Raw genomic sequence first — 27508 nt, 5'->3', positions numbered from 1 at the left:
ATTTTTGGAGCCTCGGTATGTTTTCCAACATAAAGACGTACGGATAAAGTTATTTTATTTTTTCTTCCGATTCCGTTTCGGTGACATATGACATACATATGTGTATGTATGACATACATATGTGTATGTCATATGTCATCGGAATGGAAAATGGTTAAAAGTTTTAAAAGGGTTGAAAGTGTCTGCCATGAAGGGTGAAGAGGAGGGGGATTCCCCTCTCCCCCTCCGTACATGTGGGTTTGGGGGAAGGACAGGCACTTGTGTATGCGTATAGTCCGGGTTTGCAAGACCCATGTCATCAAAACCAATGTCGAATGTTCTACTGTTGATATTTGAACTCTGAAGGGCAGCACGATAGATCGACCGATAGATGGATTGCTACTGTGTAACAAATAACTGCTACGTAACAGATGGAAATATTGAAAGTCAACTCTAAGAGACGGAGAGACGTTACAAACGCATGAGGACCGAACTGCCTACCCCCTCTTACCGTGCTGGTGGACTCGGAGGGCAGTGGGGAGACGATGAGCAGCGTCACTCCGGCCGCGTCCGCGCTGCGCATGGCCTCCACGACGTCGACGTGCTTGGCCCACTTGCAGTCCTCACCACCCAGAGCCACGATGCAGTCTCCATTCTTCACACCTGCCAGCTGTGGGGCCATAGCAGTGGGAAACAAGAGGTGCAAACCTTTTCAAGGAAAAACATGTGATCCACCGATATATACATATGACTCGTATTGCTTTAATATAATTTAGTTATGAATCGTAGAACGAAAGACAATCCAACGTAGCCTTATCCTCATCAAACATTGTAATGATAACCACATGCCAATGTTTACCCTCATACACCATAGGCATACAATCACATTCACCAAACGGTGCTCATATTTCTATCTTGGTCTCTTATAAGGAACGTCCCAGAGTTATGCTTCGTCGACAAGATTGGACAGCCACTAATTTCTTAGTGATTACTGACAGTGAAAACCACTTCCGCGTTGAGATTTTCGGAAGGCCAAATGGCCTGCATTTACAGACACTGTGGCCGTAATATTATGGTACTGGTTGGGGCTAGGATACTGCATCTATCACAGGTGTCTGGGTGTCATGGTGGCCAGATGTTAACTACCTCGCCTGGTATACAGGAGGTTGTGGGTTCAATTCCGAACCTGACACCTGTATATTTGGAGTTTGCATGCTCTCCCCGTGGTCCTGTGGATTTTTCCCCGGGTCCTCCTGCTTTTCCCTACGTATTTAAAAAAATGCGTCTAAGAGTATTTGGCTGTTGTACATTTCCACATGTTAAGCCACTTTGTTGAGCTATCATTTGTGACCAGGTCGCTACTGTAAAAAAACTAAACAGCAGAGTGGGCCTTATCTGGTGAAATAAAAATTGTTTGTATAGTTTAGATTACTCTGTAAATGAGAAGTTCCGAGGCAGCAGATGACCTCAGGTGGCAATATGTATGGAGCAAGCGATTAGATTACTCAACTAACTCTATGAACGGTTGTGAGTTCATATATTATTACGGGGTAGACTTAGCCCATAATATCTTTGGGGATAAAATATCTACCACTTCTGTGCCTATCAAGGACCTCATCAGAGATCCTTCTGTCCAGATGCCTGGCTTCAAACTCCCAAGGTGCCAGTGAGTTAGGTTGATCCGCTTGCTGTGTGACCTGGGGGTGTGTGCCACTTCTGAACATCTGTAGTGGCTGGTTTGGAGACGTAACTCTTGGAGGCAATTATTTAATTTAACACCGAGCACACTTAGTACACTATATACCATACACACCCTACACTAACACAACGCTGCCTCTCGCTTAAAACACAACTCTACTCTCGTTGCTAGCCTACAACACAACGCAAGCTGTCTAACACTGACGGCACTGAGCGAAGACAGCCAACTACGGCTAGCAGCGCAATTATCAAGTGGATGGCGACAGCGACGAAGGCACGAGACGACAGCGGCGAAGGCGACAGCAGCGACGACGATGAGGGGATCCCACTCCAACGACGGCCTCGAGAGCCTTTGCTCGGGTCCCCTTTTATCCTGTTAGCGGGGCCTCGCTCCGCCTTGGCCATGCCCCCCTTCTGGAACCTATGAGTGGGCTCTCGACGAGTCCCCTCCGTAACCTTTACCTTAGATCCCTCTCTGGTCTGTCACGTAGCCTGCTCTCAATCCGGGCTGCTTCACTCTGCAGATCACCTTCCCTGCCAGCAGGCAGTGCTATGCCACGTAGTGACCAATTTACATCTTAACTCATCGATGGAGCCTACATGACGGCCTTCTGTGTGAATGCGGAGAACAGGACACCATGGCGTACATCGTCTCCAGTTGTGAAGTCCGTCTGGGCATGCCAGGCAGACTTGTTGCTAATAAAATGCTGGAGGACGAGGCCGTCATCTAACACTGTGGCTATGTGGGCTGACGTCCACCCACATAACATCGACATGCATATGTGCAAATATTATTATTTATTTACCTTGTTTATCTGGTGCTCTGTGTAAAAGTCACGTGTAAAAGCATTCACAAAAAAAAGTTCTGGGAAGTCAACAGTGGTTCTCTTACGGACAGACTCACCCCCGTCATAGTAAGGTGTATTTTCCACTAATGGCTCAAAGTGTCACTTATGGCAATGGCCACTAACCTCGGCGACACTGCCGGTCTCCACGGTGGCCACCCTGACGGGTGAGTCTCCTCGCAGCACCAGTCCATAGCCGTCGGCGCAGGGCACCAGCTTAACGCTGCGGGGCGACGTCCAGCTGTGCTTGGCCGAAAACACAGACAGAGGGCCCTAGGTACAGACAGGCGATCATCAACACCACTGTAGTCATCTGTTTACCAAATATGAATTAATCTGTAATGTATGTGTGTTGAACTTCTTTCGCACCGTATCAAACCAACCGTGCTCATCAGAGGTTCGGGGGAAGGAGAACAAACTAAACACAAAAAAGCAGTTCTTAAGAAAAGAGTTTTAAAAAGGTAACATCCAAATGTACAATAGAAATTGAAACGAAGTGAATCGTATATATTGTGTAATACTACAAGCTTGTATCAAAAGAAAATGCAGACCACCCTGGTTAATTCGGCGGGTGTACTAATCATGAACAGGTGCCATTTGCATTAGTGGACATTAAAGATGCTGTGAAATTACGTGAACAAGAGGAGGCCCTCTGGTGTACCAGCGGCAAAACTCAAACTTGGCAAACTTGAAAAATCACTCGCAAATTATTTAATTGGTATAACTAAAGTCTATTTCACCCCTAACAGGCTAATACCCACTTGTAGCTCAAGTGGGTATTAGCCTTGTGCTGCACATGAACAGCTGTCATCATGGGGTCCCCCCTAGGCTAACTAAAAAAAACACTCCAGCTGAGCATTACCGTGATTTAGATGTGATCTACAGTACACTGCTTTGAGATTTTGGGGCATTTAAGCACCCAATCCGTGACCAGAAATTAAACTCAGGTCGCCAGGTTCATATGCGTAGGAGGTGGGCGGGGGGTTTAATATTACACTATGTATTATTCTACCCACCCTACTGTATACAGTAGGGTGGGTAGAATAATACAGTGTAATATTACAATGTATAGTCTATACAGTAGGGTGGGTAGAATAATACATAGTTTAATATTACAATGTATAGTCTATAAGCATATTAGTTGCTGCAGCTCCATACTATTAACATTCCTTCCCTTTATTCATGCTAACCTTACTCCCTCCCTTTGATGCTGCTAATCCTGCATAATGCACGGGCATATTATGACTTTGAAACCCCCCGCCCACCTCCTACGCATTCCACAAGTAATGACTAATCCCATATCTGCATTTCCCATAAATATGCTAAATTGCTCTTGATATGCAAATTATTTTGTCAAGGCGCTCTTCCCCCTCCAACCCAGCTTAAATATACGCTCCAAGCCTGGTGGTGTTTCATTCAGACGCTGTCTTTCCGACAGACCTGTTCTTCACCTGAAGACGGCTGCTTGCGTTGTGGCCGAAACGTCGTGAGAATTATTTAATGTTGTATTATCCAATTATTTAATTATTTCCCTTCTACGTCACTTTACCGAAAGAACCAAGAAGATGAATCCCTGCAGTCACGAAAGTGTAAAATCGGAATTTATTTAATTATTTAATACGCACGCTCGACCACACCAACTCATGCATTTTTGGTAGGGGGGACGGACCATGCCAAATCACACGCGTTCGGTGAGGGGGAAATTTTATTTCGCCTTAAAAATGCTACAAAAAACACAACGCTGAGGTACATTCTTCACTTTGTGATGTCCTCTTCTCCTCCTCCCCGATACGTACAGTTACTACTATAGAGTCCGTACATATTAATATAGCGCTTAGATAGTATTATTGTTGCGCGGCCAGGGGGATAGTGGGGGGGGGGGGGGGGTAGCGGCCCAGCCTCCAGCCTGCCGGCTGGGCAATCTAGGCAAGGCCGGGGGCTCTGCACGGGACTAGGCCTCACCACGCCACTCTGTCAGGTTCGTGGTTTGTGCTATAGAGTCGATTTATACTGCTATAGAGTCAGCATGTACTACTGTTGTGATAGCACGTACCACCACAGTCAGTATGCACTGCTGTAATCATAGCAGGTACCACCACATTAAGTATGCACTTATGTTGTCAAAACGTGTACCACCACGATATGCACTGCTGTTATCATAGCAGGTACCACCACATTAAGTATGCACTTATGTTGTCAAAACGTGTACCACCACGGTATGCACTGCTGTTATCATAGCAGGTACCACCACAGTCAGTATGCACTGCTGTAATCATACCAGGTACCACCACAGTCAGTATGCACTGCTGTAATCATACCAGGTACCACCACAGTCAGTATGCACTGCTGTAATCATAGCAGGTACCACGACAATGTGCACTGCTGTAATCATAGCAGGTGCCACCACATTCAGTATGCACTGCTGTTGTGAAAGCAGGTCCCACCACAGTATGCACTGCTTTAGTGATAGCAGCAACCACCACAGTCGGTATGCACAGCTGTAGTGAAAGCAGATACCAAAGTCGGTATGCACTGCTGTAGTGAAAACAGCCACCACCACAGTATGCACTGCTGTAATCATACCAGATACCACCAGTCAGTATGCACTGCTGTAATCATACCAGGTACCACCACAATATGCACTGCTGTAATCATAGCAGGTACCACCACATTCAGTATGCACTTCTGTTGTCAAAGCATGTACCACCACTGTATGCACTGCTGTTATCATAGCAGTACCACCACGTCTATGGGACTACAAACACCCTACAGGGACAACCTGCATGCCCTTGCTCAAGAGATCCTATGTTAAATATGCTGTTATGCTTTACAGCTTCTTAAATTTATTTAGGAAAATTAACCAAAGCTGAAGGATGCACAAATACAAGCCTACACGAAAATCTTGGAAACATTGAGACTACAAATCCAGTCTTTTTTTTCCTTGATGCACCTGCCAGTACTGGGAAGACCTTTGTTTTCAAACTGCTCCTCACTCAGGCTCGCCAGAGAGAGAAAATGTATCTAGCTGTGGCATCATCGGGGATTGCTCTGTAAGTCGATGTGTGTGTGAGAGTCGATGTGTGTGTGTTTAGGTCCATGTGTGTGTGTAAGTCGATGTGTGTCTGTGTCTTTTTTGCCCGGGCAAGACCAGATGTCTGTGTGTGTACGTCGATGTGTGTGTGTAAGTCCATGTGTGTGTGTCAGTCGCTGTGTGTGTGTGTTACTCTATGTGTGTGCATGGTTTTATGTGAGTGTGTAAGTCACTGTGTGTCTGTGTCTATCTGTGTCAGTCGATGTGTGTGTGTACGTTGATGTGTATGTAAGTCCATATGTATGTGTGTGTAAGTCGATGTCTTTGTGTGTGTGTGGGTCAATGTCTGTGTGTGTAGGTCGATGTGTGTGTCTGTCTTTTTCGCCCGGGCAATGCCAGGTACTTACCGCTAGTTTACAAGAAATCACAACATTACTGTGTTATTATCACCACTCACTTTAGTGTGATGTTATATCTCGATAGCTTGCGTGTGTAGCATCTTCAAAAATGACTCACACCGACACGTTGTAACCTGTTTACACTTTATTCACCTATTCTTGCACCAGTTGTAAGCACTCCTGTAACTATATTTCCGGTAACTTATGTTTAACTTCTCCCTACTCTTATCTACCTTCCACCTCACTTGTCCTGCACTCGGCAGCTTTGCTCTCAGTGACTCCGCACACAGCGCCTTCGCACACAACGTCTCCGCACACAACAACTCTACATCTCCACCGCAGCCCTCACCTACGCTCCCCCAGACCCACTCAACTGTCTATCCCGGCCGGGGGGGATCAGCCAACAACCGGCCGGCGATGGCGTGAGGGTTGAGGTCCCGTTGATGGCTGGAGCGGCAGCGGCGAGATTTCTTCACTTGTTGACCCCGGAAACAACTCCCTCTCCGTTCCCGCACACACCCTTATATCCCTTTGCTAATTATCTGAGACCTCTCGTGCGTCTCTTTTAAGCTCTCGCCAGGCCGGCACCTGTCGGCCCATCAATCAACCCTTATCTCCCGTCTCCCTGGCAACACCTCTGGTCTCGACGTGCATAACCGGTCGACCCCTGTTGTACCTGCTTCGCCCCTTAACAACTGGCGGTCTGTCTGTGCAAACCTCACGTTGCACACGCGCACTTGTTTGCCCTCAGTTGCCCTTGGTTAACTGTTCGCACCACGTATTTCACTCCTCTATACATGTATAAATGCAAATATACATTGGTATGCATTGCGTTCATACATTTACTACAATACCTCATTTCCAATGGAACAAAAACCCTTACCAGCTCGTGGAAAAAATCCATCACTTTGATCTTGGAAAAATCTGGAGGCTTCATTTCCGCCTTATACAGAGACTTGGCTGTGAAAAAGCAAAAAGAAACACAAGTCAAATAAAGGTTATTTTCTCTCTTTACACATTCACATATCCTATTTCTGTTGAGATATCCTGCCATGCGAGTGTTAAGAATGGTCATTGTGCACAACTGGGCATTTAAAACGTTTTGCAATCATGCCACGTTGATATTGTAGTGAGGTAAGCAGTTATTACCTCATTTAAATGCACAAATGTATTTAAATCAATTTGTATTAAGGTTGAAACTATTTGAGCAAACAAGAAACCTGTGCATAGAAAATAAAAAGGAGTTTGTCTGAACAGACGCTAAATCCAATCTTGCATATGAGCTCTCATTCACTCGACTACCCCCTCCACACACACGCTCTCCTACTTCTGCTCTCTCATCCCACTTTACTCCTCCTCCATGTGCACTCTGATCCGGTGACCGAGCCTTTTGTCAACCCCCCCACTCCCCCTGATCCGCTACTCCAGTTGAATTTGTTTAACCAGGTGAGAACGCAATAGAGCAGGATGAGTCTCATTTGCAAGGGTGATCTGTGTCACCAACATGGCAAAAGGAAAACAAATAAAATAAAGTGCAGCGACGAAACAAATAGAAAGCACTGAAAAAACTGTGTCATATAAAAATGTGGATAAACATAAATCAACATCAGATAATATACTCCCTGTAATGCAAGTTGGTTTGTGCAGATTATGTTTAGACTGATCATCGTACCAAATACAATTAAGTTACAGCAACTTTAAACAGATATAGGGTGGCCACTGTATTAATATGTAAAGAGACAAGGATATGTCAAACTCAATGGGTAGTTGTTCTTTCGCTGCAACTGCCCCTGCTGTTGGTAACTCCCTGCCTGACTGCTGACTCCATTTAGCTTTTACAGTATGGGCTTAAGACCTGAAGACCTTCCTCTTCTCATCTGCATACATTCCCCATTTCCCCTGCTCCAAGTAACCTTCCTACTTAAAGAAAAAAAAAAATCGGAATTATTTTTCACAATCTAAGACCCATTTGCTGTGTGTGTATAGTGTCATAAGGTGTAGTCACATCATTGATGTTTTATAAATTCTAGTTGTGTTGCAGTGTATTATGATTGAACATTTTCTGTTTGGATGCTTTTTATAATGGTTTAAAATGAAGGCTAAAAAATTTGGCAGACACCAGGGCATTTGGAAAAGTAACAAAAGAGCTGTGCAACGCAAGTAATTTTTTAAATCCTTTATATTAAGTTCGCGTGCTTGCTTGCGTGCTTGCTTGCTTGCTTACGACCGTGCAAATCTTTCGGTCGTTTTTTAACCCACTTCCCGTGATGCAATCGAGCTGACATTTTCCACACAGACTCGTTGTGCGAGACAATTAATGTTCGTGAAAAAAATTTCCCAAAATTTTACACTTTTTAGGCAAAAAAAAATTATTTTACATATATTCAAATAGAACTCATTCATGGCTTTGGCTGAACGTCAGAGTGTAAGAGCCCAGAGCGTAACCCCTCCACAGGCCGTGGCGGAGTAGCGCAGTTGGTAGCGCCCTCGCTTCCCATGCCAAAGGTCGCGGGATCGATCCCCGCGTCCTCCACAGGCGAATATATTTTTAAATCCTTTATATTAAGTTCGCTGCCACGCATATAAAGGATTTATAGTGAAAAACTTTGTTTTTACGGGTTATACTTATTGTATGTATTATTATGCATGTTTACCCAGAACCACCTCAAACTGTAATCTTTTTCAGCAGGGTCCTGCTAAGTTTCCACAGTAGGGGACGATGTTGCTGCTGTGTGTAATCCCAATAAGAGTAATTTTCAGGTAAGTTGTCAGCATTGTTATGTTTGGCCAATACCAATTACATTGTATGTTTTTTTTTCCTATGGGAGAAAACCGGAGAACCAAGTGGAAACCCTCGCAGAACAGGGGGAGAACATTCAAACTCCACACAGAAAGGCGCCCGAGTCGGGAACCGAACCCAGGAACTTCTTGCTGCGAGGCAAGAATGTTGCGCCACCCTGCCGCCCAATAAAAATGAAAATGCACAGAGGGTAGGTGCGGAACTGCATTCCGAATATGGCAAGTGGAAACACGCACGGGTGATGTCGGGCACGTCAATGAGCACAAAGAAGTCGTCTTCCTCGTCGACGAGAGAATATTTGCTGAGAGAGCGCTCGTGGTCGAAGGCGAGCACCTCCTGGAGGATGTCCAGCCGGCGGAGTGGCTTGCAGAAGTTGTGAACACGCAGCGCCTCCTCGTGCTGCATTATCGCCTTGCGCAGGTGAGCTTTGCCTGTGGTGGAAACCCGGTCATGGATTTAACAAAAAAACGACACAGGTAGTGTTTAGTAATATATGAGAATGTGTGCTGTGTGTACTTATGTATGTTGAAATTATTTCACTCTTTCGCTATGGAAAGGGAAAATTATGTATGTATGTTGACCTTATTTCGCACTATATATAACTGTGCGAATCAAAGGTGTGGTGTGAAGCCGATGTTCATTGAAATATGCAGAAGTATATTCTGGTTTTCGGAGTTCACGACCCGATGAAACTTCAAAGCAGTTTGAGCAAAACGTCGCATTCTGATGTTAAAATCAGTCATGAAAGTCTCAAACCACCAATGAGGAGCTTTAGCAAGCAGAATTTGATCAATATGTTTGAAAGTATAAATAACTAGCCTTTTGCCCGTCCAAGGACGGGTGTATTGCAGTAAATCTGAAACTTGCAAGTGAAAAGCAGACCACGACGTGATATTCTTTGCATTAATGCGTGTGCAATTTGTAAGGGCGCAGTGACACAGACCTATTTAATTTAAAGGTTATAATCCCTTGTTCATCATGACGTCCTTTTTACTTTGATGTCTCAATAGCGTTACGGAGATCGCGTGACGTGAGTGTTCTGCCTTTGTCGTGAGGGTTGTAAGTTGACGCCGAGGAGAGGGGAGGAGGCGCCTCGGCCCCCTATGTGGAGTGACGTCAGCCACTAATTATTATGAATGGGGGGGATGTCCATTTGGAGGATGTCACCTTATAATGATTATTAATAAGGGGGGCTGTTCGATGTGGAGTGACATCACCTGCTCATGATTATTAATGAGGGGGGAGGGTGCTCCATGTGGAGTGACGTCACCTGCTCATGATTAGTAATGAGGAGGGGTGGGGGGTGTCCATTTGGAGGATGTCACCTGCTCATGAATACTAATGAGGGGGGCTGGTCGATGTGGAGTGGAGTGAAGGACAGACATTCCTGGGTGATTATAGTAGGTTTAACTTTTTAAACGTGACAACCTTGTCAGGAGGTGGTTTAATAAGAATTTTGACAAAAAACTACTAGGTGGCCCAACCTAAAAACCAAATATGAATCATTGTATTGGCCATGAAAAATCTAAGTAGTTTTTTTTGTTAGCCTGTAATATAAATGCCATATTTCGATTTAAAGCTTTCGTGACTGCAGGGGATTCATAAATGCCATAGTTACAGATTGTTGTTTTCATGATCTTGGGGCCGTTGGGCCGTTGTTAATCCTTTCCCATTCCGAGACATCTGCAAGTTGCAGGGAGGGGTGTCCCGTTCACCGCTGAATCTCGCAACGCGCAAGCGGCTCGGCGTTACTTTATTTAGAGAGGCGTAGCGCCACTGCTTTTAAAGACATTGTACTCACTGCAGAGAACTGTAGCGACACGACCGCACTCTTTGATAGCTCGCGCCAGACTGTGCCACACGCCCTCCCGCATGGCCTTTTACCTACGATTCTCATCAGAAGAAAAACTGATGACGTATGCGTACATCATCGGAATGGGAAAGGGTTAAGAAGAGACATTTTACCAAGTTTCCTGCGCTCCTCATTGTCCCTGAGTAGCGTGAGTGGAGAACTCCACTCCGGCTGTTCCACGTGCAGCTGGGAGAGCAGCTTTTCCTGCAGGTCAGCATCATCTGTGGGTCCCACTGGAATCACAAAGACAAAGAAACCCCGTGTAGCTTTTTTATAGACTTTTCAGGCAAGTGCTGTTAGCGAGCACCAATGAAGGCCAGCATGGCACACGAGGGGGTAGGTGGCCAGCACCATGCCCGGTCGTCTTTGTCTCCCTAGTGGTGATGTTTATGCACCGTGCTGGGTACTCAATTGAGACTGGTCGACCTCGGTGAGGCCCAGGATAGGTTTAGATATACATCACTTAACCTGTGAACAGGAGTTGAAGTGGACTCACAGGATCCATAAGGCAGTGCGCTAACCTCTGCAGTACTGCTCTCCAAAATCACCCGCCCATGCAAAGATCCCCCATATCACTTGAACATACTGTTGGAGAAAGTGCTGTCAGTGAGCACCCACCCATGATGTAAAATTTATGGGGGAGAAATCCACTTTGGTAATTACCCATTACTGTTATTCAAATGCTACAACACAATAGACCCATGCTAGTTATATCCTATACAACAACTAATGGTGATGCAGTTTAGTAATATAACTTTCCTTTTAGTTGTAAGAGCATAAAAAAGTGACAGTTTTCCATCTTGTACCCCAACAGTTTATACCTAGAGAAAGACTGCGTTTTACAATGAACAAGGAGTTTGCAGCGATAAGGGGAGCATGCTCAACTCAACTCATTCAACTTGTTCTTACAGTCAAATGCTGGCTGTGGTTGTGGGAGAGAAGCTGAAATAGTGCTCGAGGCCGGACCTGAGACTCTGCCCTTAAGAGTGATTCCCCTGTCAGCTCAACCCCTGTTGTGACCCCTGAATTAATTACATGGATAAAAGAAAAGCAGGAACTCAAAGTTAACCTCTGTTATAGTCCCTGTGAAAATAAAAACAAGGCCTCAACCTAGCTTGAAACTTTACACAGTTAAACGCCTGGGCTCACTGGCTTGTAGAGGGCAGACATTCTACCTATGTAAGTTGAACGTCTTTCGCACAGTACGTAGCCATCCATGCTAATCGGAGGTGCGAGGGAAAGGACAACAAACTAAACACAAAAAGCAGTGCTTAAGAAATTAGTTTTAAATCTAAATTTAAAAGTGGCATCGCTGAAGTGGCTTCCTAATATCACAAGGAAGAGTGTTCCAGATGGCTGCGCATCTGAAAACGCGCAATGCAGTAACAGACTTTGTTCAATCGTTAGACAAAAGCCACTGCGAAAATATGGAGAAGTGAATGATCAGAGGTTTTAGGAACAACACAGTGGATGGAATATTACTGATGACAATGGCTAACCATCAAACAAAGACGGTCACTGCATTGCACGCTTTCAGATGCGCTTCTGCGGCCGTCTGGCATGCATACCTGTCAACCCATATGGTTGATCTGTATTCTTGCACAGGAAAATTGAGTTCAGGTCCGTATGGCGTACAGCCGTTTTAATACGGGCAACATTCCGTTTGTCTGACTTGCAATACCCTGGAGACTATAAACTGAGTTGCAGCTGTGGTGACTGTTACATTGGGGAAACGAAACGTCATGTCTCTGATCGTGTCCGCGAGCACAAGTCAGATTTGAAACACGGCAAAATTGAGTCTTCCGCCGTTGCCGATAATTGCTACAACGCGGTGGGCTCTCATATTGTTTTCTCCGAGACTAAGGTGCTCTGCAAACCCTCTGGCTACCATCAAAGATTTGTACACGAAGCCATTCAGATATACAAACACAGACATAATTTCAACCGTGATGATGGGTACAAACTTAGTAATCATTGGAAAGATGTTATCAACCATGCAAAAAAGATTTAACTACACATTTTTGGACCATCTTATCTGACAGGCACTATTTTACTCTACCGAGTGTCAACATCCCCAGCGTTTAACAGTATCCTCCAGCAGCATAACAAAATGCGGCTTAATCGTATTTAATTAATTTACCCACCCAGCAGCATAACAAAAAGCAGTACTTGACCACTTCACAACTCCTCCTCCCCCGCGGCCCTTCCTGGCTCCTCCCCCCTTAACCACTATATAAGGTCGTACCTCTTGGGACTTCTCTTCGCTTGATACAGACATTTTGCTGTGAAAGTTTCACCTGAAGACGGAAGCTTGTGTTGCCTCCGAAACGTTGTGATTTTTATTTTTTATTTTTTTTTATTAATTTTATTTAATTTTTTACCTACGTGACTTTACCGAAAGAACTAAGAGTATGTTTGTCTATTTGTTTGTGTTTCTCTCTTGTGATGGGACTTTGTAGCATGAACGTTGAGATTTATAAGGGCATTGGGTGACCAATAAGGTCTGAATTGGTCTGTAAACAGGTAGGCACTGATAAGGGATTGACAAGTATGGGAATCTAGATTTGAAGCTTTCGTGACTGCAGGAATCCATACTCTTTGGTTCTTTCAGTAAAGTCACGTAGGTATAAAATAAAATAAATCACGACGTTTCGATTGCAACACAACCAATCATCATCAGGTGGGAAAACCACAGCAAGAATTTTTTTGCTGAAGTGGGAGAGAGATGCCGTGGTAAGAGGTTATATCGGTAAGAAAGGGGGGGAGGGGCAAGGGGGGAGAGAGAGGGGGGTGTGGAGTAGGGGGAGGGGAGCGCTGCGTGAGCACTAGGAGAGGGGACGCAACGCCGAGAGAGCTGGGGATGCGGGGGGGGGGGGAGTTAACTTGGAAAAATAGACTAGTATCCGGCAGATATGATAAACAACAACCATAAATCAGATAGGGTTTTACCTGGTTAATAACATGCTTCCAATGATTGCTCAATTTGTATCCATCTTCTCGGTTTAAGTTACGTCATTGTTAATATATCTGGACGGCTTCATGAACAAACCTTTGATAGTAGCCCGAAGGTTTGCAGAGTACCTTGGTCTCGGAAAACACAATATCATGTGAGCCCACAGCATTATAACAATGGTCAGCTACTGCAGAGGTATTGGTTCTGCCGTGTTTCAAATCTGCCTTGTGTTCGCAGACATGGTCCGAGACATGTCGTTTCGTTTCCCCGATGTAACTGCTGCCGCAAGTACAATTCAGTTTGTAAACTCCAGGATATTGCATGTCAGGAATGACGGATTTTGATGTAGTTTCTCTGTTCACCAAGGTTCCTGTACCTGACACCTTAGCAATAATTGAAGACTTAGTCCAACATGGACTGAACCCTGATGTACCTACCCTGATTAGACACTGGCTTACCAACACTTACTTCACCTGGAATGGTACTTTCTACAAACAAAATGAAGGTACCCCCATGGGTCCCCCCTTATCACCAGTGATAGCGAATGTTTTCATGGAGAAATTTGAAACAGATGCCATCCAGACATCCACCCCACGTCCTTCCTTGTGGAAGAGATATGTTGATGACACTTTCGTCATTTGGCCACATGGCCTGCCAGCTTTGAACCAATTTCTCAACCACATCAATTCCATACACCCATCCATCAAATTCACCAAGGAAGTGGAGAAGGATGGTAAGCTACCGTTCCTGGATGTTTTGTTTGAGAAGACACCTGACGGATCGTTGGGACACTCTGTCTACAGGAAATCCATCCACACAGATTCCTATCTGAAACCTGATTCCCACCACCATCCAGCACAGAAGAATTCCCTTATGAAAACACTACACCATAGGGCCCACTGCATTTCCGACCAACACCACCTAGCCAGTGAGCTGGAACACGTACACCAGGCCCTCAAGATGAATGGGAACTCGGACCGCATTATTCGCAAAGCTGTTTCTCCAACTATGGAGAAACAACCCCCCTGAAAAAGCAATCAAAACCAGGTGTTACCAAAAAGATTTCCAAAATCTTAAACAAACACAAGATCCAGGTCTGATTCAATACAGTACACAAAATCCGTGATCTAATCCCATTTGTGAAGGATGTCATTCCTGACAAGCAATATCCTGGAGTTTTCAAACCGAGTTGTACCTGCGGCAGCAGTTACATCGGGGAAACGAAACGACATGTCTCGGACCGTGTCCGCGAACACAAGGCAGATTTGAAACACGGCAGAACAAATACCTCTGCCATAGCTGATCATTGTTATAACGCTGTGGGCTCACATGATATTGTGTTTTCCGAGACCAAGGTACTGTGCAAAACTTCTGGCTACTATCAACGGTTTGTTTATGAAGCCATCCAGATATATAAACATAGACATAACTTAAACCGAGAAGATGGATACAAATTGAGCAATTATTGAAAGGATGTTATTAACCAGGTAAAGCCCTAACTGCTTTATGGTAGTTGTCTATCATATCTGCCGGATACTAGTCTATTTTTCCGAGTTAACTTCCCCCCCGCATCCCCAGCTCTCTCGGCATCCCACTTCTCCTAGCGCTCACGCAGCGCTCCCCTCCTCCTACCCCACACCCCCCTCTCTCTCCCCCCTTGCCCCTCCCCCCCCTTTCTTACCTATATAACCTCTTACCACGGCATCTCTCTTCCACTTCAGAAAAAAAATTTTCTTGCTGTGGTTTTCCCAACTGATGATGATTGCTTGTGTTGCAATCGAAACATCGTGATTTATTTTATATTATAACTACACGACTTTACCGAAAGAACCAAAGAGTAGTTATGGGAATACTCTTGCTTCCGATATTAGGAAGCCACTGGAGCTATGCACTTTCAAATCTAGATTGAAAACTAATTTACTCAGAACTGCTTTTTGTGTTTAGTTTGTTGTCCTTTCCCCGCACTTACGATTAGCATGGTTGGTTATGTATGGTGCAAAAGAAGTACTTATCACCAGTATCTCAGTTCAAGAGAACTGTGGGTGACAACGTGTGGATGTGTAACGCACGTGAGTGCTCCAGCAGCGCCAGTGCCACGTAGTGGTGGGACAGAGCGAGGAAGTGCAAGCTCTTCACCCGCACCATGGTGCGCCATGACACAGGTACGTAGTCCGTGATCGCCGTCTGGTCCATGGTCTGGTGAGTCACATTGTAGACGTCCGACACCTGCGCACCAAAAAAAACAAATACAAAGATCCCCCATGTAGCTTTAACAGACTGGTGGGGTTAAGTGTTGTTAGAGAGCACCTATGAAGGCTGGAACGGCACACGAGGAGGTGGGTGGCCAGCACCACGCCCGACCACCTTTTTCTCCCAAGTGGTGATGTTTATTCATGGCACCAGGTACTCATTTGAGGCCGAGTCGACCTAGGGGAGGCCCAGGACCAGTTCAGATATTCGTCATGAGCATCAATTGAACTTGGATCGCCGGGTTTATAGCACCGCACAATAACCACTACACTACCGCTCACTCCCACCTGGGCAGCCAACAAATGTAACACATGCACATTAGAAAATTACTCTACATTGAACTGTGTATTTTTCAAATGACAATATTAATTGCAAATTACATTTTAAATGGAACAGTTTTTTTCAATATCACAGGTAAATTCTTTTTAAAAGTGGATACAATATTTATGGCTCATTAGGCATGTGTTCCTGATTTTGGGATTAAACCGAAACATTTGAAAACAGTCCCGAGATACAATATTTTCCTGATGATGCTCGAAGCAGTCTGAGTGAAATGGAGGTCGATGTTAGATTCAGTCGTGAAAAGCCTTAAGGAAGAAGAGATGCATCCTTGGAATTACGCAGGGAAACAGCAAGGGAATCCATGGATCAGAGAACAAATGCATATTAGAAACATTACATTGACTGTTAAGATAAGTGGGCTTGGACAGCAAGGATGCACCATGGCTATAAAGGATGATGGCTGATGTACGGCTGTGGATAGATCACAGCTGCTGCTGATAATGATGATTAATTATGATAAAAGATTTATTAGACATAGGAGTGGAGATGAAAAGGATCGATGTGGCAATATTACGGTAGAATTGGGAGGAAGGCGATAGAGGATGTGGGTGCTGTTTCTAACCCTGGTGGCCTCCTGTGCGATGTTGATCAATGCAGGGACGTCGTTATGCAACCCCTGCAGCAGGAAACGCTCGAAGACGCACTCCTGCACCTGTGCAGCCATGAGGCGCACGAGCATCGTGAGCGAGGCCGGGCTCATGTCCAGGGTGGGTGCATGCGTGAAGTTTTCCTTTAGGTAGTTGAATGCACCTGTGCAGTCGGATGCGAAGACACGGGGCAGTCGCGCTTAACACAACTCACAACATATTTGTATAATTCGCGTCTTGTGTTTGCTAGCGAGAAGTTCTCAGTTTTAACCATAATGCATCAGTCTCCCTTGAAAACTACATATTTTAATGATGTAACTTAACTTACTCGTGACTATAGAAATATATGTATTGTCCAAGAGCTGAGAAAAACATTCCACTTTATTCAATGTCCACTCATTGCTGTGGTACGATGCCATTCCTTTTCATTTTCACTCCCTCGCATCCCTTGTCATTTCATACCATGAAGGGGCTAAGGGGGGCCTGTGCTGTAATTGACTTTCTGCGCCTCATGTGCCAGATTTCGTTTATCAGTTTTGCTATCGGCTTTAAGGCAGCCAAGAGCACTTATTTATTGGCCGTTTGTTTAATCACCTGGGAAAAATAACATTTGCTGTATTGATTATATTTTTTCTATTAAATAACTTACAACATATACCACAATATATAACATACACACAGGACGATTTTTTTTTATCTTAAACTGTCAAAATAATTATTTCATCGCGTACCATGGCAACAAGTAAATAAATATGAGTTTACTTTAGATATATTAACGTTTATTTGAAAATTTACTGAAAAAGCTTATCTACATATGGTACAGTTAACTCTCAATAAGCCAAGGTTATGGGGGGAAAGCTCAAATGCAAAACAAATGTAAATCAGGATATGAAAACAAACTTATTTCTTCAGCATATAAAATATAGGAGCAGATGTAGAATGTGTCATTTGTTTTTACCCTTTACTAAACTAATCCATTTATCGCCATCCTAAAACCGAGAAAACAGCAATACTCGCCCTCCCGCTTCCGGCCAATATCCCTCTCGTCCTCCACCTCCAAACCAATGGAATGTGCCGTACTTGTCAGACTTTCCCCCAATATTGACCCACAACTGCCTGCTGAACAAGTTAGATTTCGAACTGGTTGTAGCTGCTGCGAACAGATTGTTGCATTCACCACCCTCAAAAGAAGCTGGTTTCCAGCATGAATAGAAAACGGGATGGCAACGATTGACATCTATGCTCTGCTGCTGAAGATGGCCAAAACCATCAGATGCTGAGCTACTGGACACCAAATCAACGTGATGCTCAGCACCTGTACCTTTAGGGTAAACCTTGCTATTGAACACAGCCACAAGAAAATCGTAAACAATGGTATCCCTCAGGTACTCTCACTATTTAACATATACGTGACCTGCCATGTATCTATAATATCTCGCAAGTTCATCCATGTAGATGGCATAGCCCTTGCTGCACAGGACACAAACTTCAAGAACATTGTTAATAGATGGTTACCGCATTACGAGCTTTCAGATGTGCTTCTGCTGCCATCTGGAATGCTCTTCCTTCTGATGTTAGCAAGTGACTGGGGCTATTTACTTTTAAAATCTAGATTGAAAACTAATTTCTTTAGAAATGCATTTTGTATTTAGTTTGTAGTCCAAACAGCACACCTCCTGCCTTTGACATTCCTCAAAGAAATTGGTATAAGTGTCAACTGCATCAGAACATCAGCAGGCCGATGCGCACATCTCCTTCATAAATAGAAAATTAAAGACAAGCCACAGTAATGCGACTGTGGCCATGCAACTCTAACTATGGACCATCTAGTAAACCACTGTAATTTACACTACTTCAAGGGAGGAATAGCAAAACTACACAAACTCTCTGCGGAAGCCTTCTCGTGGCTAGCAGACCTTGACATTTCAATTTAGCTCAACATATTGCCATACGCAATAGAACATAATCAGTTAATTTTCCGACCTTTTTGTGGCCACATTGAGTCAGTTACTCGCGATGAGGCCATTACAAATTTACGGGCAGTGATGGTGCACGACTGCAACAAAACACTATGGAAGTGAGGGGTAGTGGATCACACAAATTGTTAAACTTACTTCCCATGGGTGCCATACCTCGACTTGCAAGGAGAAGGCAGTATAGCAAAAATTGTGGACTCCAACTCTTCCTTCGGTATGGGATAGACTGTTTCCCTATCACACGCACAGGTTTACTCCGGCTACTCCGATTTTTTCCCAAATGTAATCACTCATTAATAATGCCTTAATATAGAGAAGATCGCAGACCTTGGGCAATTTTTGGCACCAGTTCACCATGAGTCTCTCTCTTCGAGAGTGAGTGAATACTGTGCGGCGACGCATTACAAGTTGAAATTATTATTAACCCTTTCCTGTTCCAATGACATACATGTATGTGTACATCATCAAAACGACACCAGAATAAAAAATAAAATAACTTTATTGGTACCGAGGGAGGGCGTCTGGCACAGTTTGGTACCAGCTATCTTAGAGTACTGCCGTGTCACTACAGTTTTCTGCAGCGAGTACAATGTTTATAAAAACAACAGTGCTACGCCTCTCCAAATAAAATTAATGCCGAGCCACTTTCGCGTTCCGAAATTCATAGGCGAACAGGACTCACCCTGCAAATTGCAGATGTCTCGGAACGGGAAAGGGTTCATAACAATTACATTTTGACTTGCGATTATCCAACAACATTTTTATAGGAAGTAAACTAATTTGTTTTATAGCGAGATTTTAAAAAATGGTTCGCGAAACACTAACCGGCCGCTTTTTGGAAGGCGTCGATGGCACTGTGGAGGCCATCGTGCGCGGTGCGGTCCTGCCGCGCCCCGATCTGCGTGTAGAGGGCGCCGACGTTGAAGAGCACGCTGCCTCGCTCAAACGCGAGCGTTCGCTGGCACGCTGGCATCCCGGTCAGCGAGTCATACCTGCATGCGGTGTGCAAGGTGGTGCATGGCAGTGTCACAACCGTCAATGCCTGACAGTATTGTTACCGATTAATAATTCTAACTCACCGCAAGCAAATTGTATATGCAACTAAAAGTGTTATATTTTACTCAATTGTTGAGGAAATACATAGCAATCATCACCCTCAAATGTGACTGAGAGTACTGAGACTGAAGTGAGGCATTGCTGGGTAAACTAAACAAAAAAACTCAACTATTTTTTTTATTTTACCAGGTAAGGCTTGCTGAGCTATATAGCTCTGTTTCAGAAGTGACTTGTGCACAAATGATAGCTCAACGAAGTGGCTTATCATGTGGAAATGTATTGCAGCTAAATGCTCTAAACACATGTTTCTAAATATGGAGGGAAAAACTGGAAGACCCAGAGAAAAATCCACATGACCATGGGGAGATCCAGACGCAAACCCAAAATATACAACAGGTATCAGGTTTAGGATCGAACCCACGACCTCCTGCATACGAGCCGAAGGAGTTAACATCTCGCCGACATGGCGCCCCAAACATAACGATGATGATTCTTCATGGAAAACGATAGGTTCGGTATCCAAGGCCGATGACATTACTTTTGACGGTTCGTGTGAACAGGGTGGGCCACGAGAACGCTGTCATTATCAGCAGCACATTGACAACGATGTTGTGTAAGGCACGGAGATGTAAACAATGGCAATCAGTTACTCACCACGTGAAGAAGACTCCGCTGTGCCTGTGCGGTGGGCAGAACCTGTTCTCCACAAAGTACAACTGGTTGTAATACTCCATCAGCAGCTCCACGCCAACCTCGTTCCTTCGTGGAGTCCGCATCGCCTGCGCGCCCAGGTACAGCACAGCCAAGGGTCTACGACACAATACGTCGAACATTACACAGCGACGTGTTGCCTGTATTGTGGCTTCCTTCAATCTGTGACCACTGTAAAGTACTTAAGCTGAAAAAAGTATTTTGAATGTCAGAGGCCTCTAATGGATGTGTAGTGGGTCCAAGTGAGTTGCAGACGTTGTTCCTTTTAGAGGCAACACTTTAATTTGTAACACCGTAACACAAAAGGCGGTAACTGCCCCTTTTCCAGACGACAGCAAGTTACTGCTACAAAGGGTCAATCCCTCACTCGGGTTTCCGACCACGTGGTTGCCTCATAAGACGGAGAGCTTCAGCTTGAGACGTAGAGCTTCCAGCTTGTAGAATGCAGCGACCCCGGTCCCTCTCAGGGACCCACCTTATATCCCTCTCTGGTCGGGGCCGCTCCGCCCTCGGCCCCGCCCGCGTTCTCGAACATTCTCGTTCCCTCTCGATCCTTCTCAAGAGCTCTCTCCGGACATGTGATCACCCACGAGTCCCCCCACCTGGGGCCCCCTGTGTGGACATTCCGGATCACGTGTCTACGGGGTCAACCAGTGCCATGGTCCGGGGCAACCCTGCCCCTGGGCTGACACTCACCCACTCCCCCTCGTGGGAGCCCCCACCACACGCTGTGCGTGGTGCCCACACTATCCCAGTGCTCGCCAAGCCCCGCTAGAGCTGGTATTATACACAGCCACCCACACAGTGCTGTCCACAATGTAGGAACATCGAACGGCATGACCCTTCCGGGCTGGCACCATACAATGACATCCCCGATGTCACTACATCAACCCCCCCTTCGTAGCATCTAGCCATCCCGGCTGTCAACTCCCCCCGCAACGAACAATAAGTGAAATGCCTCAACAGTAACAAGAACAGAAATAAATACCCCAACCCACCTGTACAAAAATTACATTATATACAAATGTACAAACCAACAGGGAGAAGGGTGGAAACCAACGAAACCATAATAACCACACCATCTTAACAACAATATAAAAGAACAGAGTGAACCACGGGATCCCCCATTAGCATCAGACCTCCCACCTTCATCGTGTAACGACGGACGTGAGCGCAATGGCGGCAAGGTTAAACCAATGATCGCCGCAGTTATACTTGTGCCTCAGAGCAAGAAGGACCGGAGTTTGATTCCTGACCTCAGTTGCCTTTCTGTATGAAATTTGTATGTTCTCCGCCTGTTCTGCATAGGTTTCTGCTGCGTTCTCCGGCATGGATATATGTCGAACTTCTTTCGCACCATACATAGCCAACCGTGCTAATCGGAGATGTGGTTTCTTCCTATAGCTACAAGTGTAACTGGTGTTGGCCAAACATCGCAATGTAGCAGGACGATCCTGAAAAAGTATTCGGACTTTGGCTTTACTGGGTAAATAAATAATTGTTATACTATTGCAGTGACATCGCTGGATGTCACCATGCTGCAAGTGCAGTACCGGCCCTAGAGGGCACGGTGTGTGTCGACCTGAAGGGAAGGTCAGGTAAGGCCATGACAGCCTAGTTGACCCGGGAGGACACGTGACTGGTTAGAATGACAGAGGGGGCCCCCGAGAGGGGGCTGTGAGGGTCATGTGATGAAACCGAGGTTCTTCGTAGAGGTTCTGGAAAAGGGGCGTGGCCAGGGGCGGAGTCGGCAACGCTGGAGAAAAATATAAGCCGAGTCCCGAGAGGGAGCTGGGCTTGTCCGTCCCTTCGTCTATGATCTCCGATCTTCAAGTCCTAAAGCACGTGGACCCGGGCAGTCTGCTGTTGGTTCCGGTCAAGTTGATAGTTACCTTGTAACCTGTGTAGTTAGCCAGGGTGGTCACCACCCTCGGTTGTTGTCGTGTTAAGGGGAAAGTTACCCCGTTGTGTTGAAGTAATTAATGCGCTGCCTCCGAGTCTAAGTGTGCGACTCAGTTGAACCCACTACACTATTATGCATTGGCAGTAGTGCACAAGCATAAATAACACACTCACTCATTAATAACACTGCCTTAAAAGGAATATATAAATATAAAATAGGTGACGTTTATGGTAATGGCCTTTCTTTACGCCAAATACGTTATGTGCACTGTCTGAAATGTCTCCACTTGTATATATTACTTTTAAGGCAATGTTTTATTGATGAATGTGTTGAGTTTAATGTTATTATTATTGTTATATAATTATTACCTGTCGGAGCTCCAGAAGATCCTTAATTTCCTCTTCATATTTTTCTCCACATTCACCATAATGCTCTTCAATAAATGCCTGAAAAGTACACAATTGTTAAAACCACACAATTTCGGAAAATATCAACGATAAAATAAACAAGAACATCTAAACTAAAAATTAAAATGAGAGGCCAGAGGTGACTGCCGCTGACATCACTAAAGCACACATTCACTTTGCTCCATCGGCCAGGTCATAGAACTGTTTTAGTCAACATCTCAAGATTTGACTTGATTTTTTTCTTTGATCGCAAAAAAAATTACTCATTGCAGGGCCTCTGTTTGTAATAATTACAAAAAAAAAGAAGATTTTTTTTAAATACCAGGTAAAGCCCATAGAGCTATTAGTTCTTTTTCAGAAGCGACCTGGCCACAAATCATAGCTCAACGAAGTGGCTTATCACATGGAAATTTATTGCAGCCAAATACTCTCAAAGCATGTTTATAAATGTGGAGGGAAAAACCAGAGGACCCAGAGAAAAATCCACGTGACCACGGGGAGAACATGCAAACTCAAAAAATAATGGCATCAGGGTCGGGATCTAAACCATGACCTCCTGCATGCCAGGTGAGGAAGATAATAATTCACCACCGCTGAGCCCCAAAATGCTCTCCTCCATCTAGTATTAGGTATTCATTCTGGTTCCATATTTCCAAGTTTCTCGTATCAAATATGCCAAGGAAAGCAATGTTCCCACAGTAAAATGTGCACGTGCTATTTACACTCCACTAAAGGACACACCAATGGTCATATTGTCAGTTGCCCTATGACAAATAAAGTAGTAAAAGTGATAAGTAAGGTGCATTTTATCATTTGAATTTGTTCCCTGATCCATGTGTTTCTCTTTTGTCTCTTGGTGTACTTTCATGCGTGCATCTTTCTCTACTATTTTGTACAAATGTTTGATTTTGTTCTATTTATTTGTTAAGTGTCAATGTTTCTGATCCATATGTAGTGAGTCCAACTGAGTCGCAGACGTTGTCTTGGGAGCAACACTTCATTACATCAACTCAACACAACATAACGTAACCTACACTCGGGTGTTAAACGCCCATCTAACCACGCTACGGCAGAACTAGACACGGTCCCGCTATCCCGGTCCAGACCACGAGTTGGGTCTCGGACCGCGTGGCTAAAGGCTTCTTCAACCCGACGTGGATCTTCACTCACCAACAGTCATTGAGCACCACATGGGGCCCCCGTTATATCAGCCTGGGCTGGGGCTGGCTCTGCCTCTCGCCCCGCCCACCTTCTCGATCTCTCCAGCTCTTTCCACAAGGCTCCCGAGTGCTCCGCCATACCACGTGACCACCTAGCAGCCCCCCTTCCACCGGTGCCCCCCCACCAATATCATCCGGTCACATGTCGGCAGGTGACCCAGAGTATCATGCCCCAACGTAACCCTGGCTGGCTGACGCTCCCTCTCGCTCCCTCACCGGGAGCCCGCACCGCGCACTGCTCGCAGTGCCTCTGCGCTGACCAGCGCTCACCCAAGCCCCGCTAGGGCTGGTACTGCGCCCAGTAACCGGGCTACACATAATGGCAACATACTATCCACCGTGGCCTCGCAGGCCCGACACCACATAGTGACATACCCAGTCCCTACACATACATCATAGCTGGCAATATGTAATAAATTACAACTAATTGACAACTTTCTTGATACACCTAGCATTTAAATATGTGATTTACCAATCACTAACCTCCTGTTTATTGCTATGATGCTCCTATTGCTTATGTCTTCAATCACTCTGTGTTGTGTTGATTTCTCATCTCATTCTACACATGATTTTACAGAGATCTTTATAATCTCACCTAAATTTACACCTATCATATTTTTTATATTTTTCATCGTGTTTTTTTTATGGGTTTAGAAAACTTCTGCTCTTATAACGCAGTTGGCTCGCACGATATTGTTTTTTCCCGAAACCATGGTACTCTGCAAACCTTCGGGCTACCATCAAAGATTTGTCCATGAAGCCATCCAGATATATAAACACAGAGACAATTTCAACCGAGAAGATGGGTATAAGTTGAGCAATCATTGGAAGGACATTATTAACCAAGCAAAGTCCTAACTTGCTGTGGTGCTTCCACTCTCCCTGCCCTTTAGCTGTTATCTCCGACTGTCTGAGTTGCATTGTCCTGTTGGGTGCCTGCCTTAACGGGCTGGGGTCTCACTAACATGGCCAACTCTGCTCCCTTAATCTCGATGTATCGATGGTTCTGGCAGTGTGATGGGCTGTGTGTCTCACTGGCGCGACCACCGTTGCGGTGGCTCTCTTGCGTTGACGCGCTTGCCTCTCACAGCACAGTTGGCAGTGCCGCAGCTTGTGTTACACATAGACATGACATTAACTTGCTAATCTCCCTAATCTCTCTGCCTAATCTCTCTCATCAACATAGTGCTAATCTCCCATTAACACTGCTGTTGTGCGCATATGCGGGGACGTTACTCTTATGCGGCGACGGAAGCTCATTTCATGCTAATCTCTCTCTCCCTAATCTTCCCCATTAACACAACTGACGTGCTTGCGTCCAGGGATCAAATTCCTTTCCAGCTCAGACCCCGCCTGCTTGCCCTTCACCACATATATAACCTTGTTGTAACAGCTCTCTTGCTGTGTTTCTTCCTGGTTCAGCAGTTCCACTGCTGGATTATTTTTTCTGCCTGAGGACGACCGCTTTTGTTGCGATCGAAACGTCGTGATATATTATTTTTTACACTCTTTGGTTTTTTCGGTAAGTCACGTAGGTAGAAATAAAACAAAATAAATCACGACGTTTCGATAGCAACACAAGCCTCAAGGCAGTAGACATCGTCCTGCTCGCAGCAGACATCGCGGCTGTCGCGATTTTCACCTGAAGACCATGGCTTGTGTTGATATGGAAACGTCGTGATTTATTTTGTTTTATTTCTACCTACGTGACTTACCGAAAGAACCAAAGAGTATGGATTCCTGCAGTCACGAAAGCTTCAAATCAAGATTTTTTTTTTCTACCTCCATGACTTTACCGAAAGAACCAAAGAGTATGGATTCCTGCAGTCACGAAAGCTTCAAATCAAGATTCTGCTCAGCAAGTTTATTTCCCCCCCCAACTGATAATTATGATGCTATTAACGTCATTACCTACAGTAGTACCACCCATTTATAAGGTTTGTTTCTCTTAGGATTTGAATCTGTTGCAAAGATTCAGTTTAAATTCCCCCTACCTCCCTCCTCAACAGTTTTTTTTTTACGTAAACTGTCATGTTTTTTTCTTACAAACTATCTTTGCCCTCTTTGCTATGAGATTCGTGTTGCAGGACAGTCAAATCAATATTTTATTTCTCAAGAGTTAAAAGTGAAAAAAATGCCACAAATGTAATGTGATGGTCATTGGTGACTGGGCTGAAAACATCAACTCGTGAGACGTCAAAACCCAGTTTAATCGAGGGCAGCCACCTGCATTCAAACCCTATTTAATAGCCTTAATTTTAGCTGAGAAACGAAACATTACGTACTCTTGAAGCCTATAACTTTAAGTGCGATTCCCAGTGAGACTAAGAATCCCATGGTTCATAAAAAAATGAACACTGTCTTTAAACATGTTTATTTACCCATGTTGACACAGCACACTGTATTTGTTGTGTAGAAGCAGTGGTGTTTTAACAGCTGTGCCCAAGATCCATTTGTTAGATTTTATTTTCTCCCAGTGTCGTATTTCAGGCTGACTCACCTAGGGCGATGCCGCGCTTTCACGTCACAGGTGCCAAAGGCAAAAGATGACAATAATCATAATTTACACGTCTAGAGTGCCGTCCATTTCTAGTCGTGCAGCTTTGCCATGTTTAATGACAAGTCGTACCTTGAAAGGTGTTAAGAAGTCAACTTCTTTAGTTTCCTTTAGGCCGAGCGGGATCAATGGGACGCTGATGCCTTCACTGTCAAGAAAAACACATGCTCACATTTATGTATTATTATGATTATGCTTGTTTATCCAGAAAAACCCGAGTTTCAATAATCTTTTTCTGTAGGGCCCTGCCAATTTTTTTAAAATAGGGGTGATGGTGCTGCTATGTTTAATCTCAAGTGAGTAATTTGCAGGTAATTTTTAAACATTGGGATGTTTGGCCAATACCAGTTACATTGTATTTTTTCTTTCAGCTATGGCACAGAACTGAGGAACCCGGAGGAAACCCATTATAGAACAGGGGAAGAACACATAAACTCCACACGGAAAGGTGCCCGAGTTTAGAATCGTACCCAAGCCCTGCTTTCTGTGAGGGACAATTACCACTGCACTACCCTGCCGCCAAATGTAACATCCTCAGAGTACTGTATAAAATGCTGAATTAATAATGATGACATTTCAGCAGTCACACTTATTTGACATAACACTCTCTTTCTATAAACCGTTTTACATTAACAATCATGCTGTCTGGAGATAAAATGGATACAATGTTACATAGTCACAGCAAAACAGCATGGCACATATCCACAGCAAACATACTCACAATGTATTACAACAGCAACAACACATCCAGCTGCTGTGAAGAGAATCACATTAATCAACTGAATACATGAAATCTACGTTGGACCGATGGCCCTAATTACAATTACAGTATTCTGATGCTTCGCAAGTCTATAAATATCATGTGCTCAGTGTTATCCAAAATTGAAACACAAATCCCCATAGTAACATAATTTAGACTTCTATGTGTATAATTTAAAAAGTA

The 27508-nt window shown here is 44.6% G+C and overlaps 1 protein-coding gene across 1 annotated transcript in view; it reads right to left on the bottom strand.

Annotated features, from left to right (window-relative positions):
* LOC144936942 (rhophilin-2-like) overlaps window positions 1-27508 on the bottom strand; it is a 57172-nt gene that overhangs the window by 6187 nt on the left and 23477 nt on the right. The window contains exons 4-14 of the mRNA XM_078864185.1: window positions 26638-26713; window positions 22750-22827; window positions 20422-20546; window positions 19537-19703; window positions 16711-16898; window positions 15626-15782; window positions 10717-10836; window positions 8988-9182; window positions 6835-6911; window positions 2649-2795; window positions 491-649 (exon numbers count right to left, since the gene is read on the bottom strand). Of these exons, the coding sequence (XP_078720311.1) occupies window positions 491-649; window positions 2649-2795; window positions 6835-6911; window positions 8988-9182; window positions 10717-10836; window positions 15626-15782; window positions 16711-16898; window positions 19537-19703; window positions 20422-20546; window positions 22750-22827; window positions 26638-26713 (1489 nt within the window). The remainder of the gene's footprint in view (window positions 1-490; window positions 650-2648; window positions 2796-6834; window positions 6912-8987; window positions 9183-10716; window positions 10837-15625; window positions 15783-16710; window positions 16899-19536; window positions 19704-20421; window positions 20547-22749; window positions 22828-26637; window positions 26714-27508) is intronic.

The sequence above is a fragment of the Lampetra fluviatilis genome, chromosome 17, assembly GCF_964198595.1.
Source record: "Lampetra fluviatilis chromosome 17, kcLamFluv1.1, whole genome shotgun sequence".
NCBI classification, from domain to species: Eukaryota; Metazoa; Chordata; class Hyperoartia; order Petromyzontiformes; family Petromyzontidae; genus Lampetra; species Lampetra fluviatilis.
The sequence above is the reverse complement of the archived record's forward strand: the minus strand, read 5'-3'. Positions and strand labels throughout refer to the sequence as shown.